The following is a 14463-nucleotide window of genomic DNA, read 5'->3' as shown; positions in this document are numbered from 1 at the left end:
AATGGGACTATTCAAATGCTCAAAGTTAAGTACATGCTTAAGTGCTTTGCTGGATTGGGGCCAGAGGGCTCAGCACATGGCAGGACAGACCTACATGGGTTGCACAGCACCTATGAACAGGATATGGTGATGATAAAACTTGTCATAAGAGGTTTCTTGGTCAGTATCATGGAAAATCATTTCCTAACACTAAACTGGAATGGATTTAGAAAGATTCACTGATCATTTAAGATCTTCACTGACTTTACATTTCACTCAGCTCAGACAGTAAAACTAGACTCGCCAGCTTCACGCAGGGTTTCTATAGTCAGTTACACTTACTGCACAGCACTGTTGCGTTTGGGTTGCCAACATTGCAGGGGACGTCTGAATTACATTTTCCTTCAATTACAAAAGCTGACATGAATTGAGGCTTTTAAGGTTTATTTAACACTAAACCTAAAAAATTCATTAAATGTTCCCTTTAAACAAAAAAGCTATTTTAAAAATTTTACCTCTGATCGGAGCAAACAGTGTGTCACATGAAAAAGCGGAAAACACTGGTAAGAGTTGCTTCTTGATTATCATACACATTGTAAGGAGAGTGGTCACTTTAGATAAGCTATTATCAACAGGAGAGTGGGTTTGTGTGTGGGCGGGGGGTGGGGAGAAAACCTGGATTTGTCCTGGAAATGGCCCACCTTGATTATCATACACATTGTAAGGAGAGTGATCACTTTACATAAACTATTACCAGCAGGAGAGTGGGGTGGGGAAAACCTTTTGTAGTGATTAACTCCCATTTTTTCATGATTTGTGTATATAAAAACATCTTTTGTATTTTCCACAGTATGCATCCGATGAAGTGAGCTGTAGCTCACGGAAGCTTATGTTCAAAAAAATTGGTTAGTCTCTAAGGTGCCACAAGTACTCCTTTTCTTTCTATACATCTAATCATATCACAGCTGAAAGCAGGTAAAGAGGACGACTGCAGACGTTTCTTGACAGAGTCCTGCAAAGCTTTCACAAGTGCCAATAGAGCCCTCCCTAGCCATTGACAGGCTAACTCATACAGTATGTCTATATTCACGGTGGCATGTAAAGTACAGACACTGCCCACCCAGCTAGCATGGGTATAACTAGCAATGTAGAGACGGTGAGACAGGACTTAGACAAGAAGGTTAGAGTGCCCTACATTCCTGAACCCCCACGGTAGATATTCGACACGGGCTGTGTACAGCCCAAGCAGTGCCTCACATGCCTACACCGCTATTTTTAGCAGCATAGTGTCCCCGCTGTCTCCTCACTGCCAGAGCCTTTCACTGTGCCATATAGTGTCTGTACTCGACACGCTGCAGTAAGTGTAGACATAGCTCTAGAGATTCCCACGTTAGAGCCTCACCGCCTACCTCTCTTGAAAAACGCACAAGCAAAGGATGCCTTGCATCTCATCGCATTGTCCCCTCTCCCCTCTAAAGGTATACAGAGGGTGAGGTTGCCCTCAGTGCTCCTTCTGGGCTCATTCAAGCACTGCTGATGCTCTACTTTTTTCTCTGCTACACAGCAGGACACCAGCCCAGGCAGAGAGCGGCAGCACAGTGGAATGGACCCAGCAGTGGCTGTGCCCTTGAGGTATAGTGTCGGGAAGAGGCTGAGGAAGTGCACTACTGAGTGTATGGGCTCCTCTTATATTGTTTTCTGGGTAGAGAGAGGATTCAGACACAGATGGGTGGTGGGAAACCTGGAAAGAGTGAAGGGGACAGGACATAACCCAAGCGCAGAAACTGCTAGTTAGTGAAGCCATAATAAGATTGCTTACCTGGGAAAAATCCTGGTGAAAACTTATGCAGAGACACAGTCATGACTTTGGAGGTGAAACTAAAGGCATCTTCCACACCTAACAGGGAGAGAGAAAGAAACTCAGGTGTCACTTACTCACATAAACTACACATTACAAAGAAAACACAAGAGCTCACCTCAAACAAGCAGTAGGGGGAAAGGGAGAGAATGCGCAAAAGGCAGACATGACACAGTAAATCCATCCTTAACAAATGGAGACGAGTTCAAATGTGGCGTGGATGACAAGTGAAATGAGTTTTACTGGTCTCAACCTAATCATTGGTGAATGCATCTCCACATCACAAATCATTGCAAAAGTCAGCAGCACTGGTATTGTCTGCTCAGACTGGAAGAGCAGAGAACAGCCTGGCAGCTCAGAATTAGGGTGCCCCGGGATAAACCTGTCCCTGATTATAACCAGAGTTAATGGTCCATCCCTTTTAGCAGCATTCCAGTTCACCAAGTCTCTTTTTAATATACATAGACACTGGGAAAGAAGTTGCAGAAGACTTAACACAAACCAAATGTGGGGGGGAAATGGACCAAAATGAAACACACCATAAAAATTAGGAGAGCAGGAAATGTTAAAAAGTGTTGAAATAATGGCCCCAATGCAGAGAGCAGCTTCAGTCAAGGCCCGTTCCGGATTTTGTTTTATAGAATCATCATTTAGTATGGATTGCTGCAACACCAAAAATCTGCATTGACAACATTAAGCAATTAAGCCCCAGGATTGGCCATGACACAGTCCTGCGTCCTGTATGGAAGGCAAAGGGCAGTGAGGAAATCCTCTTGCTGGAGACCCTTGGCGGAATGGCTTAATAGAATTAGAGCTTGTTAATACAGAGCTTGTTGTTTTTAATATTCCAACACTGCTCAGAACATCACCACAGGGCCTTGTGTTTTAATAATACAGAGCAAGCACCAGGACTTGGGAGAGCCATACAAGGCATCTCCTAACACGAGTCAGCAACTAGCCCTAGGTGCTCAAAGGTATTTAGGCACCTAAACTCTTACTAAAATCAATGGGAGTTAGGTGCTTAAATACCTTAAAGACCTGGGCCTAAGTGAATTGAGGGAACCTCACCTTGCTAAGTGGAGAAAAAGCCATTCTTTACAGCAGCGGTTCTCAAACTTCATTGCACTGTGACCCCCTTCTGACAACAAAAATTACTACATGACCCCAGGAGTGGGGACTGAAGCCTGAGCTTGCTGCCCCGGTTTGGGGGGCCCAAAACCCGAGCCCCACCGCCCCAGGTGGAGGCACTAAAGCCGAAGATCAAGGGCGTCAGCCCTGGCCAGCGGGCACGTAATCTGAGCCCTGCTGTCCAGGGCTGAAGCCCTTGGGCTTTGGCTTTGTCCCCAGGTGGTGGGGCTCAGGCTTCAACTTCAGCCCCAGGCAGCAGGGCTTGGGCTTCAGCCCTGGACCCCAGAAAGTCTAATGCTAGCCCTGACAATCCCATTAAAACAGAGTCCTAACCCACTGACCCACAGTTTGAGAACCCCTGCTTTACAGCAAGATGAGAGCTAGCACCTCTGGCTTGTGAAAGCTGCACTCTAGACATCCTCCTCCATACATGAGTCTGTTTGCAGGGCCCCAGTGCCTCACCACTCTTCACTTCCCACCAGCAGCATTGGCGAGGAGACATGGGCTATGGCGCTGATGACACCCCAGCCTGCCCTAGCTCTTCACTTATATCAACCCAAGTGAATCAGTCATGTGCTCTACCAGGGGTCAGGTAGAGATCGGGGCCTGGATCTGGCCTAGCTGACAAAGGCTCAACTCACTGAAGACTGCAATGATACTGGTAGATTGGGGAAAACAATGAAAAGATTTGGCCAGAATTATACCTGTCCCTCTGAATGCGTATCTGCCGTCTTAGGATCTGGCTAGATCCCCAGCCATTGCAATCAAGACAGCTGTTTCACAACTCCATTAGAAGGCTGGGACTTTTTTGGATGCCACTAATCCACATGTTTATTACCTTGACCTGAGGGTACCACCGTGCATTCAACATGGGAGTGTACCTTAAACCAACTAGCAAAGCCAAGTGTGTACAGACTGCAGCATCCCACTTGCTATGCAGGGTATCAAGACAGAACACCAGAGCTCCTAGATCTACACTGGTTTCTGGAAATCATGTAAAGGTGTTGGCTCTGACATGTTAAGCTCTGAGTGGTTTGGCCCCTCCCATTTAAGAGAACCTCTCAGTCCTCGTGCTGTACTGCTGGAGTTTAGCTCTAGTGCATCTTCTGATTTCAAGTCCCCTTAGTGTTAAAGAGAAGGATCTACTGGCAGGGTCTTCTTCTAGAGGAGCCCTCAGCAGCATAGCCTCTTCCCCCACACCTAAATAGTCCAAAGTAGCCTGGATCTGCCGAACTTCAGGGCATGATGCAAATCTCATCTATTTTCACAGCCTGAAGAGCAGCTCTCATCACCCTTCTTCTATGGGGCAGCGGAACTGCTTTCTTTCCCTTAGTTGTAGTTGATTAATAGCAGGGATGTTTTTCTAAAAGTTATGCTCTAGTTTAAACAGCAGTTCTGCAGGGGTAGTCCAGTGGCCTGCATTACACAGGAGCCCAGACTAGGTGATCACAGGTGTCCCCTCTGGACTTGGAATCTGTGCAAGAGCAGTAATGGGGCGAGATGAGGCTGTTCATTTGTGTACATTTTGTTTGAAGAAGTGTATTTTTACTTTATGGCTGAGGTGTCAAGAGTGCAGCACTGGGGCTTTTCATATGATTTTATAAACCCAAACAAACAGGCACAAAGCCTGCCCACCTGCCACTTTATCTTCAAACTGCTGTGGGCAATCTCTATTGCAGTAACAGCCCCTCAGCGATCCTGGCTCCCGCAAAGCTTCCCCAAAGCACTGCCCTGCCAGGACTGCTTAGCAGCCCAAATGGCGGCCTTACCATCCCCATGATGCAAGTCCAAGTCAATATAGAGGATGCGGTCGAATTTCTGACGCAGCCTCAGGATGCCCAGGACAGCGTCATTTAGGTAGCAAAAGCCAGAAGCTTCATCTCTGCAAGGAAACATTCAGGAAGTTAAACATCCCCAAGTGGAGACAAGACAGTTGTTATCCCCAACCTTTGCCCCCTGCACCCTCCACAACCCCCATCCAGCAGCATGGCATCCATCTTGTCTGGACTAAAAGAAGGAGCACTAAGGCATGGCTGTCAACTAGCCCCACTGGTCAGGAGCAGCAACGTGAGAGCCAGCCACAAGACACACAGAGTATCTGATCAGTTACATGGGACTTTGGAAACCTGGGCTCGATGTCCAGCTTGAAATGTTAAATATGAGGTTGCTGGTCTTGTCCCACACCAAAACAGACGTCATGGCCTCTGGTGGCTTGAGAGACTGTGCTCGAGTGGCCCAGGGATGAACAGCAGAGGGAAGTACAGAGCAGCTAAACACACAAATTCAGCTGCCATTAGCCTCTTGCAAATCTAAAACACTTTAAGTGAATTTGCTGCTACTGAAAGGTGGCAGATTGACAGTCCAGTGCCTAAAACTCCTCTGTCTCCGCACAATACTGAGACACTGCAGCACAATCTTCCCCCTGCCAATGCACCTCAGCCCTACCTTGGAGAGACATATCCCGCCTTCCTCCCACCATGGAGGTCTACAAGCCCAAGCTAATCTTTGTAGGCAGTCTCAGCTGATTGGCTAAAAGTGAGCAGTCTGGCGCTCTGGACTCCTGCTGCTAGGAACTCCCCCAAGAACTCCGACACCCAACAGATAAAGCCAAAGTACTCAGCATTGGCCTTACTTCAAGGACAGCAATCAAACCACTGCTGTCCTGGGCTGGATCCCACTCCCACCCCCACCCAGTCTCCATTTAGTTTTGATGGTTGAAATCCACCTCATAGCTTGCACATGCGAGAAGTGTATATCCCCAATGAAGTGTAACAATGCAGCTCAGAGGAAGAGGAGTGCAACTTTAAACACTCCTCCCCCTCCAGAAAATTCACCAGCGAGGGAGTCATTGGGGTGGGAATTAAGCTGCTGGTAGGAATGGCTTTCTTCCTCCCCCCATGGAAAGGAGGGCCCATGAAATTAATGTGAAACATGCTTTCCTTGCTCATGTGTATCTGCCACATTGTCATATAAATGGAGGAAATGCAAGCTGCTGTAGGGAAACTGCTGTCCCCAGCTAGTGCATGGGACTTTTACATTCCCAGCACTGCCTCTGCAGAAAAGTCCTATTTTTCCTATCCCAGGAATTCTTCATATGTACAAGGCTGATTTAAGGAGACAGCAAGAAAAGGAAAAGGGGAAATCACCACTTTGTAAGAATCCAGGCTGAATGCTGGCTCAGATCTGCTGTGGAAAGCATGTTAATACAGAAGTCACCTAAGCACAACCCCTAGAGTTCTCTTTGAGAGGCAGGACAGCACAATGAACTCAGCACCACACAACAGGAGTCAGGAGACCTGGGTTCTATTTCCAGTTCTGCCACTAACGGGCTGTGTGACCGCAGGGAAGTCACTTAACTGCTTTGTGCCTCAGTTTCCCACCCCCTCACCCGCCAGTAAAGTGGGGGTAACAATAGTCACCCATCTAGAAGCCCATTAAAGGGAAAGAAAGAATATCAATAACCCAATATCTAAGACGAAGCTGCAAGCTTCATGGGCCATAAGCCTTAATATCTTGATCCTGATATTCATGCCACTGCACTAAAGGGAAGGGCAGCTGCAATCTTCTCCCTTTTATGGAAGTTAAAGGCAGACCTCCAACTTCTGGAACACTGTCCATGTGACTGTTGGCTGGCCAAAGTTTGGGTGCCCATATCCCAGGAGGTTTAGGAGCATGCTGAATTCTAGCAGAACAAGGAATGCTGGTGCCTTTCTTACAGGATACAATCCAATAAAAAGCAAAGCTGTGAAGAAAATCCTTCTGCACTTTCAAAGCCCTGTCACAAAAGCTGACCTACAGTCCTGCCCACTTTGAGTCATCCACACAATAAATCAAGATAACTTTTTCTCAGCCAGGGCCTTGCTCTCTTTGGCAGCAATCTCCAGCTCCTTGTCATGCTTGGAGCTAGCGTCTGTGAGCAGAGCATCAGCAATGCAACAGTAAACACCTGGAGCACAGCCACAATAAGTCTTCCAGGCAGGCAGAAGTAATTGGCCACCACTCAGTTACTCCTGGGGGAATTCTGTGCCACTGCGCGCGTGCAGAATTCATGTCCCCGACAGATTTCTTTGCTTCCCCGCACAAAACTTACTCTCTGACGGGGAAGCAAAGGGAAGCCGCAAGAGCAGTCACGTGCCACTCCCCAGCAGTGTGCGTGCATCGTTTCAGGTGCCAGAAGCAGCTAGCAGAGGCGTTAATCACTGGGGGAAAGGACTGGGGATGCCCCGGCCAGTGGCTTCTATCCAGCTGCTAGTCCCAGCTGGGCTGGGGAGGATGGGACTTCCTCTTCCCCTGCAAGGAGCAGCCAGGACTAGGTCAAATCCAGCCCCAGAAACCTCTCCAGCTGCAGGAAGCTCCACACCCCTCTGTTTCCTGCCTCCATTGCTCCTGAGCTATGGGGGGAAGGGTCACTGAGCTATTGGGGGAGGGGGCACAGATCGCCCCACCAAACCTCACCCCCGTACCCAGAACCCCCCCACCGAGCCCCACCTTCCTGCATCCACACCCCATCCTTGCACCCAGACTGCCACCTGCAACTGAACTCCCACCCCAGAAGCCCCACCCTACCTGCACCACTCTGACAAGCTCCCTGCACCCACACCCCACTGAGCCATACCAAGTCAGCACACAGACCCACCCCATGAAGCCAGCACTCAGACACCCCCCATGAGCCCCAACCACCTTCACCTTGACCCCCCTGCAGAGTCCCAGTACCTCTGCACCTAGAACCACCCCCAACAAGCCCATTCATCCAGATCCCCCCTCACCCAGATCCCTCACCAAGCCGCCTGCACCCAGATTGCTCCAAACAGAACCCCATCATACCTGAATCTCCCCACACTAAGCCCCTCCACACTTGGATCATGCTGGACTGAGTCTGCCTGCCTCCATACAGCTAGTGTGATTGGCACGGTGGGGCGGGGCCCTGGGGTGTTTCTGGGGCAGGCCTGACCCTTACAATGTGTCAGGGTCAGGTGCAGCCTTACCGCCGAGTCCATGTCTGGGGTGGAGGGTGGGCTGCAGGGTGATCTCCCACCTCTGTGCCTGGGCTCCCATTGCCATGCTGGAGCCTCCACATTTATTGATTGACAAATAAAAATTGCAAAATTTTGCAGACTTTTAAAATTTTGGGCGCAGAATGCCCCCAGGAGTAACTCAGGGCAGGCTGACCCATACCGTGCTTTCTAGCCCACTTTTAAGGGTGTGTCTACACTGCCGCTGGGAATGAGCCTCCCAGCCCGGGTCCATAGTCTCACACTAGCATGCTGAAACAGCTGTGTAGATGCTGCAGCTTGGGCCAGAGCTCAAGCTCTGGGCCTGGGCGGGGTGGGGGGGCTTGAGAGCCTGAGCCACAACAGCTACACAGCCAGCACAAGTCTGTGGACCAGGGCTGGCAGACTTGCTCCCAGTGGCAATGCAGACATATCCACTATGGTTCAAGTTACAGGGCCTCCCCTGTTCCTTTACCAGACTTGTCCATGTTCTCAGACCTCACTACTGGAAATGTTGCTGGATATTCACCCTGTGGTTCTCTCTGCTCAGTATCCTCACCACCACCACTCTCTGCCTCTGCGGCACAAGATGGTGGGGTAGATGGGAACAAGCTCTGGAGAGTAGTCTTGTAGTTTCTAACACTCATGCTGCAAATTGGCACGGGTACTGTCCAGAGACCTCTAGCTCCATTAACAGAGAAATGCTAGGGACTGTTTCTCTAAAAGCATCCAGGGAGCATTTTTTAGTTTTACTAACATACAGGCTATTTTTCCCATTTTAAATGTTTGACATTTAAGATTATGGCTTCTGCTTAACTTCACCTGGGCTCCACGGTAATAAAACTGCTGAACCAGTACATTAAGAGAGCCCCTGCTAGACTGTTCCCCCCACCACTGAACTGGGGACAGAGTATTTTAGCATACTAACCATACACCATAAGAGATTGATCGGGTTACAAGTGATATGGCTTCCTGGACTAGTCTCTCTTAGACCACGGCCCACATTACAGAGCTAACAATTCACAGGATGACTGACAATCTTCTCCGGGACTGGACTAGCAGAGGATGCTGAAGTTGGGCACTTAGCTAGTGGGTAAAACTAGGTAGCAGTTCAGGACTGGTATAGCAGGGGTCACTGGAAAGGCCACAAAGACAGGATTGGGGAGGTGCATTGGCAAGGCTGTGCAGGGAACCTGCAGCGTCCACCAGCCCTGTCTCTTGGCCATCTTTATTAGAATCAAATGTACTTTTTAAAAATGTACTTTCTAAAAATAATGAATCTCCCTTTCCCCAAAAAGAGCACAACTGGATTCTAAGCCAGGGCAGGTCTCCAACAGCTAGATCACTCCCCACTGTATTTTCCACTGAATGCATCCGATGAAGTGAGTTGTAGCTCACGAAAGCTTATGCTCAAATAAATTTGTTAGTCTCTAAGCCCTGGTCTACACTAGGAGTTTAGGTCAAATTTAGCAGCGTTAAATCGATGTAAACCTGCACCCATCCACACGATGAAGCCCTTTTTTTCGACTTAAAGGGCTCTTAAAATCAATTTCCTTAATCCACCTCTGACAAGTGGATTAGCGCTTAAATCGGCCTTGCCGGGTCGAATTTGGGGTACTGTGGACGCAATTAGACGGTATTGGCCTCCGGGAGCTATCCCAGAGTGCTCTATTGTGACCGCTCTGGACAGCATTCTCAACTCAGATGCACTGGCCAGGTAGACAGGAAAAGGCCCGCGAACTTTTGAATTTCAATTTCCTGTTTGCATGGTCACCTGCAGCTTGCCACGCTGGCCAGAGCTCATCAGCAGAGGTGACCATGATGGACTCCCAGAATCGCAAAAGAGCTCCAGCATGGACCAAACGGGAGGTACGGGATCTGATCGCTGTATGGGGAGAGGAATCCGTGCTATCAGAACTCCATTCCAGTTTTCGAAATGCCAAAACCTTTGTGAAAATCTCCCAGGGCATGAAGGACAGAGGCCATAACAGGGACTCGAAGCAGTGCCGCGTGAAACTTAAGGAACTGAGGCAAGCCTACCAGAAAACCAGAGAGGCAAACGACCGCTCCGGGTCAGAGCCCCAAACATGCTGCTTCTATGATGAGCTGCATGCCATTTTAGGGGGTTCAGCCACCACTACCCCAGCCGTGTTGTTTGACTCCTTCAATGGAGATGGAGGCAACATGGAAGCAGGTTTTGGGGATGAGGAAGATGATGATGATGAAGTTGTAGATAGCTCACAGCAAGCAAGCGGAGAAACCGGTTTTCCCAACAGCCAGGAACTGTTTCTCACCCTGGACCTGGAGCCAGTACCCCCCGGACCCACCCAAGGCTGCCTCCCGGACCCGCCAGGTGGAGAAGGGACCTCTGGTGAGTGTGCCTTTTAAAATAGTATACATGGTTTAAAAGCAAGCATGTTAATGATTAATTTGCCCTGGCATTCGCGGCTCTCCTGGATGTACTCCCAAAGCTTTTGCAAAAGGTTTCTGGGGAGGGCAGCCTTATTCCATCCACCATGGTAGGACACTTTACAACAGCAGGCCAGTAGCATGTACTCGGGAATCATTGTAGAACAAAGCATTGCACTGTATGTTTGCTGGCATTCAAACAACATCTGTTCTTTATCTCTCTGTGTTATCCTCAGGAGAGTGGTATCATTCATGGTCACCTGGTTGAAATAGGGTGCTTTTCTTCAGGGGACACTCAGAGGTGCCCGTTCCTGCTGGGCTGTTTGCCTGTGGCTGAACAGAAATGTTCCCTGCTGTTAGCCGGGGGGTTGGGGGGGTGGGGTGTGAGGGGCTAGCCACATGGTGGGGGGAGGCAAAATGCGACCTTGGAACGAAAGCACATATGCTGTGTATGTAATGTTAACAGCAAGGTTTACCGTGAAAGAGTGTAGCCATTGTTCTAGAAAATGTGTCTTTTTAAATATCACTGCCTCTTTTTTTTTCTCCACCAGCTGCATGTGTTTCAATGATCACAGCATCTTCTCCTTCCTAGAGGCTAGTGAAGATTAGAAGGTGAAAAAAACGCACTCATGATGAAATGTTCTCTGAGCTCATGGTGTCCTCCCACACTGACATAGTACAGATGACTGCGTGGAGGCAGACAATGTCAGAGTCCAGGAAAACACAATATGACCGGGAGGAGAGGTGGCAGGCTGAAGAGGGGGCTGAAGCTCAAATGTGGTGGCAGCGTGATGAGAGGAGGCAGGATTCAATGCTGAGGCTGCTGGAGGATCAAACCAATATGCTCCAGTGTATGGTTGAGCTGCAGGAAAGGCAGCAGGAGCACAGACCGCTGCTACAGCCCCTGTGTAACCAACCGCCCTCCTTCCCAAGTTCCATAGCCTCCTCACCCAGATGCGCAAGAACATGGTGGGTGGGCCTCCGGCCACTCCACCCCAGAGGATTGCCCAGGCAACAGAAGGCTGGCATTCAATAAGTTTTAAAGTTTTAAACTTTTAAAGTGCTGTGTGGCCTTGTCCTTCCCTCCTCCACCACCCCTCCTGGTGCTTCTCTCCTCCACCACCCCTCCCAGGCTACCTTGGTAGTTATCCCCCTATTTGTGTGATGGATGAATAAAGAGTGCATGAATGTGAAGCAACAATGACTTTATTGCCTCTGACAGCGGTGATCGAAGGGAGGAGGGGAGGGTGGTTAGCTTACAGGGAAGTAGAGTGAACCAAGGGGCGGTGGGTTTCATCATGGAGAAACAAACAGAACTTTCACACCGTAGCCTGTCCAGTCATGAAACTGGTTTTCAAAGCTTCTCTGATGCGCACCGCGCTCTCCTGTGCTCTTCTAACCACCCTGGTGTCTGGCTGTGTGAAACCAGCAGTCAGGCGATTTGCCTCAACCTCCCACCCTGCCATAAATGTCTCCCCCTTACTCTCACAGGTATTATGGAGCGCACAGCAAGCAGTAATAACAGTGGGAATATTGGTTTCGCTGAGGTCTAAGCGAGTCAGTAAACTGCGCCAGCGCGCTTTTAAACGTCCAAATGCACATTATACCACCATTCTGCACTTGTTCAGCCTGTAGTTGAACAGCTCCTGACTACTGTCCAGGCTGCCTGTGTATGCCTTCATGAGCCATGGCATTAAGGGTAGGCTGGGTCCCCAAGGATACATATAGGCATTTCAACGTCCCCAACATTATTTTCTGGTCTGGGAATAAAGTCCCTTCCTGCAGCTTTTGAAACAGACCAGAGTTCCTGAAGATGCGAGCGTCATGTACCTTTCCCGGCCATCCCACGCTGATGTTGGTGAAACGTCCCTTGTGATCCACCAGTGCTTGCAGCACTATTGAAAAGTACCCCTTGCGGTTTATGTACTCGCCGGCTTGGTGCTCCGGTGCCAAGATAGGGATATGGGTTCCGTCTATGGCCCCACCACAGTTAGGGAATCCCATTGCAGCAAAGCCATCCACTATGACCTGCACATTTCCCAGGGTCACTACCCTTGATATCAGCAGATCTTTGATTGCGTGGGCTACTTGCATCACAGCAGCCCCCACAGTAGATTTGCCCACTCCAAATTGATTCCCAACTGACGGGTAGCTGTCTGGCGTTGCAAGCTTCCACAGGGCTATCGCCACTCGCTTCTCAACTGCGAGGGCTGCTCTCATCTTGGTATTCTTGCACCTCAGGGCAGGGGAAAGCAAGTCACAAAGTTCCATAAAAGTGCCCTTACGCATGCGAAAGTTTCACAACCACTGGGAATCGTCCCAGACCTGCAACACTATGCGGTCCCACCAGTCTGTGCTTGTTTCCTGAGCCCAGAATCAGCGTTCCACCGCATGAACCTGGCCCATTAGCACCATGATGCCCACATTGCCAGGGCCCCTGCTTTGAGAGAAGTCTGTATCCATGTCCTCATCACTCACATTACCATGCTGACGTCGCCTCCTCGCCCGGTATCGCTTTGCCAGGTTCCGGTGCTGCATATACTGCTGGATAATATGTGTGGTGTTTAATGTGCTCCTAATTGCCAAAGTGATCTGAGCGGGCTCCATGGTTGCCGTGGTATGGCATCTGCACAGAAAAAAGGCGCGGAACGATTGTCTGCCGTTGCCCTGACGGAGGGAGGGGCAACTGACGACATGGTTTACAGGTTTGGCTTACAGGGAATTAAAATCAACAAAGAGGGTGGCTTTGCGAGAAACTGAATGGCCCCCTCAAGGATAGAACTCAAAACTGGGTTTGGCAGGCCGTTGATTTCACAGAGGGAAGGAGGAGAAAATGAATACAAAACAAATCTGGTCTATTTCTTGTTTTGAGCCACTTCATCTATCTTTATACATCTTGCTGGCAGCAGACTGTGCAGTACGACCGCTAGCCATCATCATCTCCTGGGTGCTTGGCAGAAGACGGTGCAGTATGATGACTAGCCATCATCTTCTGGCGGCTGGAGGTTAAAAGACAGTGCACTGCCGGTAGGACTGAATCGCCACGAGACAAAACTTAAAAGGGAAATGACCTGGCTGAGTCACTCCCATGTTTGCCCAGGCGCCCGATTAAAAGAGCACACAGGACTACATCGATGACGGCTACCAGTCATACTGCACTGTCTGTTGCCAAAAGGCAATTAACTGCTGCTGTGTAGCAATGCAGTACCACGTCTGCCAGCACCCAGGAGACATACAGTGACGGTTTGCTGAGCGAGCTCCATGCTTGCTGTGGTATGGCGTCTGGTATGGCCATAGGTAACTCAAGAAGAAAGGCGCAAAATGATTGTCTGCCCCTGCTTTCACGGAGGGAGGGAGGGAACAGGGGCCTGACGATATGTACCCAGAACCACTCGCGACAATGTTTTAGCCCCATTGCACTGGGATTTCTACCCAGAATTCAGATGGGCAGCAGAGACTGCGGGAACTGTGGGATAGCCACCCACAGTGCAATGCTCCAGAAGTCGACGGTTGCCTCGGTACTGTGGACACACTCTGCCGACTACATGCACTTAGAGCACTTGTGTGGGGACACACACAATCAAGTGTATAAAACCGCTTTCTACAAAACCGACTTCTAAAAATTCGACCTAATTTCGTAGTGTAGACATACCCTAAGGTGCCACAAGTCCTCCTTTTCTTTTTCTCATGAAGAGAATTACTGTCCCCAGTTATACTGGCTCAAGTTCGTATTAGGTGCTGATGGAAGGAAACACCATTGTTCTCTGTATCATGACTACAGCTTCTACACCAGGTGGGAGTGCCAGTGTAGACCAGCAAAGGGAACTGTAACCACTGTAGGGTCTACATAGCCAGGCATTGAACTGGAGGGGTCCTCCAGGATCATAGAGTCCAGTTCCCCGCAACCCTGTCACCTAATTCCATTCATAGAGACAGGCCTAATTCTTCTAGATGGCAGAGTGAGATGACACATGGATTAAGATGCTGGTGGCCACCAGGATCTCCTCTATACTAGCACTCCCACTATTGCTACCACCAGTGGAGCTGACCAAGATAAAGCTAATGCAGATAAGAGCAGTGAGAGAACCATCTTAGGGA

The 14463-nt window shown here is 49.4% G+C and overlaps 1 protein-coding gene across 6 annotated transcripts in view; it reads right to left on the bottom strand.

Annotated features, from left to right (window-relative positions):
* The window catches only part of HDAC8 (histone deacetylase 8), a 127335-nt gene that overhangs the window by 75458 nt on the left and 37414 nt on the right, over positions 1 to 14463 (bottom strand). For all 6 annotated transcript variants that reach the window (XM_073360604.2, XM_073360606.1, XM_073360607.1 and 3 more), the window contains 2 exons: positions 4735 to 4847; positions 1799 to 1876 (listed from right to left, as the gene is read on the bottom strand). In XM_073360604.2, the coding sequence (XP_073216705.1) occupies positions 1799 to 1876; positions 4735 to 4847 (191 nt within the window). The remainder of the gene's footprint in view (positions 1 to 1798; positions 1877 to 4734; positions 4848 to 14463) is intronic.

Source organism: Lepidochelys kempii, chromosome 9 (genome assembly GCF_965140285.1).
Source record: "Lepidochelys kempii isolate rLepKem1 chromosome 9, rLepKem1.hap1, whole genome shotgun sequence".
Classification (NCBI taxonomy): domain Eukaryota; kingdom Metazoa; phylum Chordata; order Testudines; family Cheloniidae; genus Lepidochelys; species Lepidochelys kempii.
Note: the sequence above shows the minus strand (reverse complement) of the source record. Positions and strands in the feature narration are given on the sequence as shown.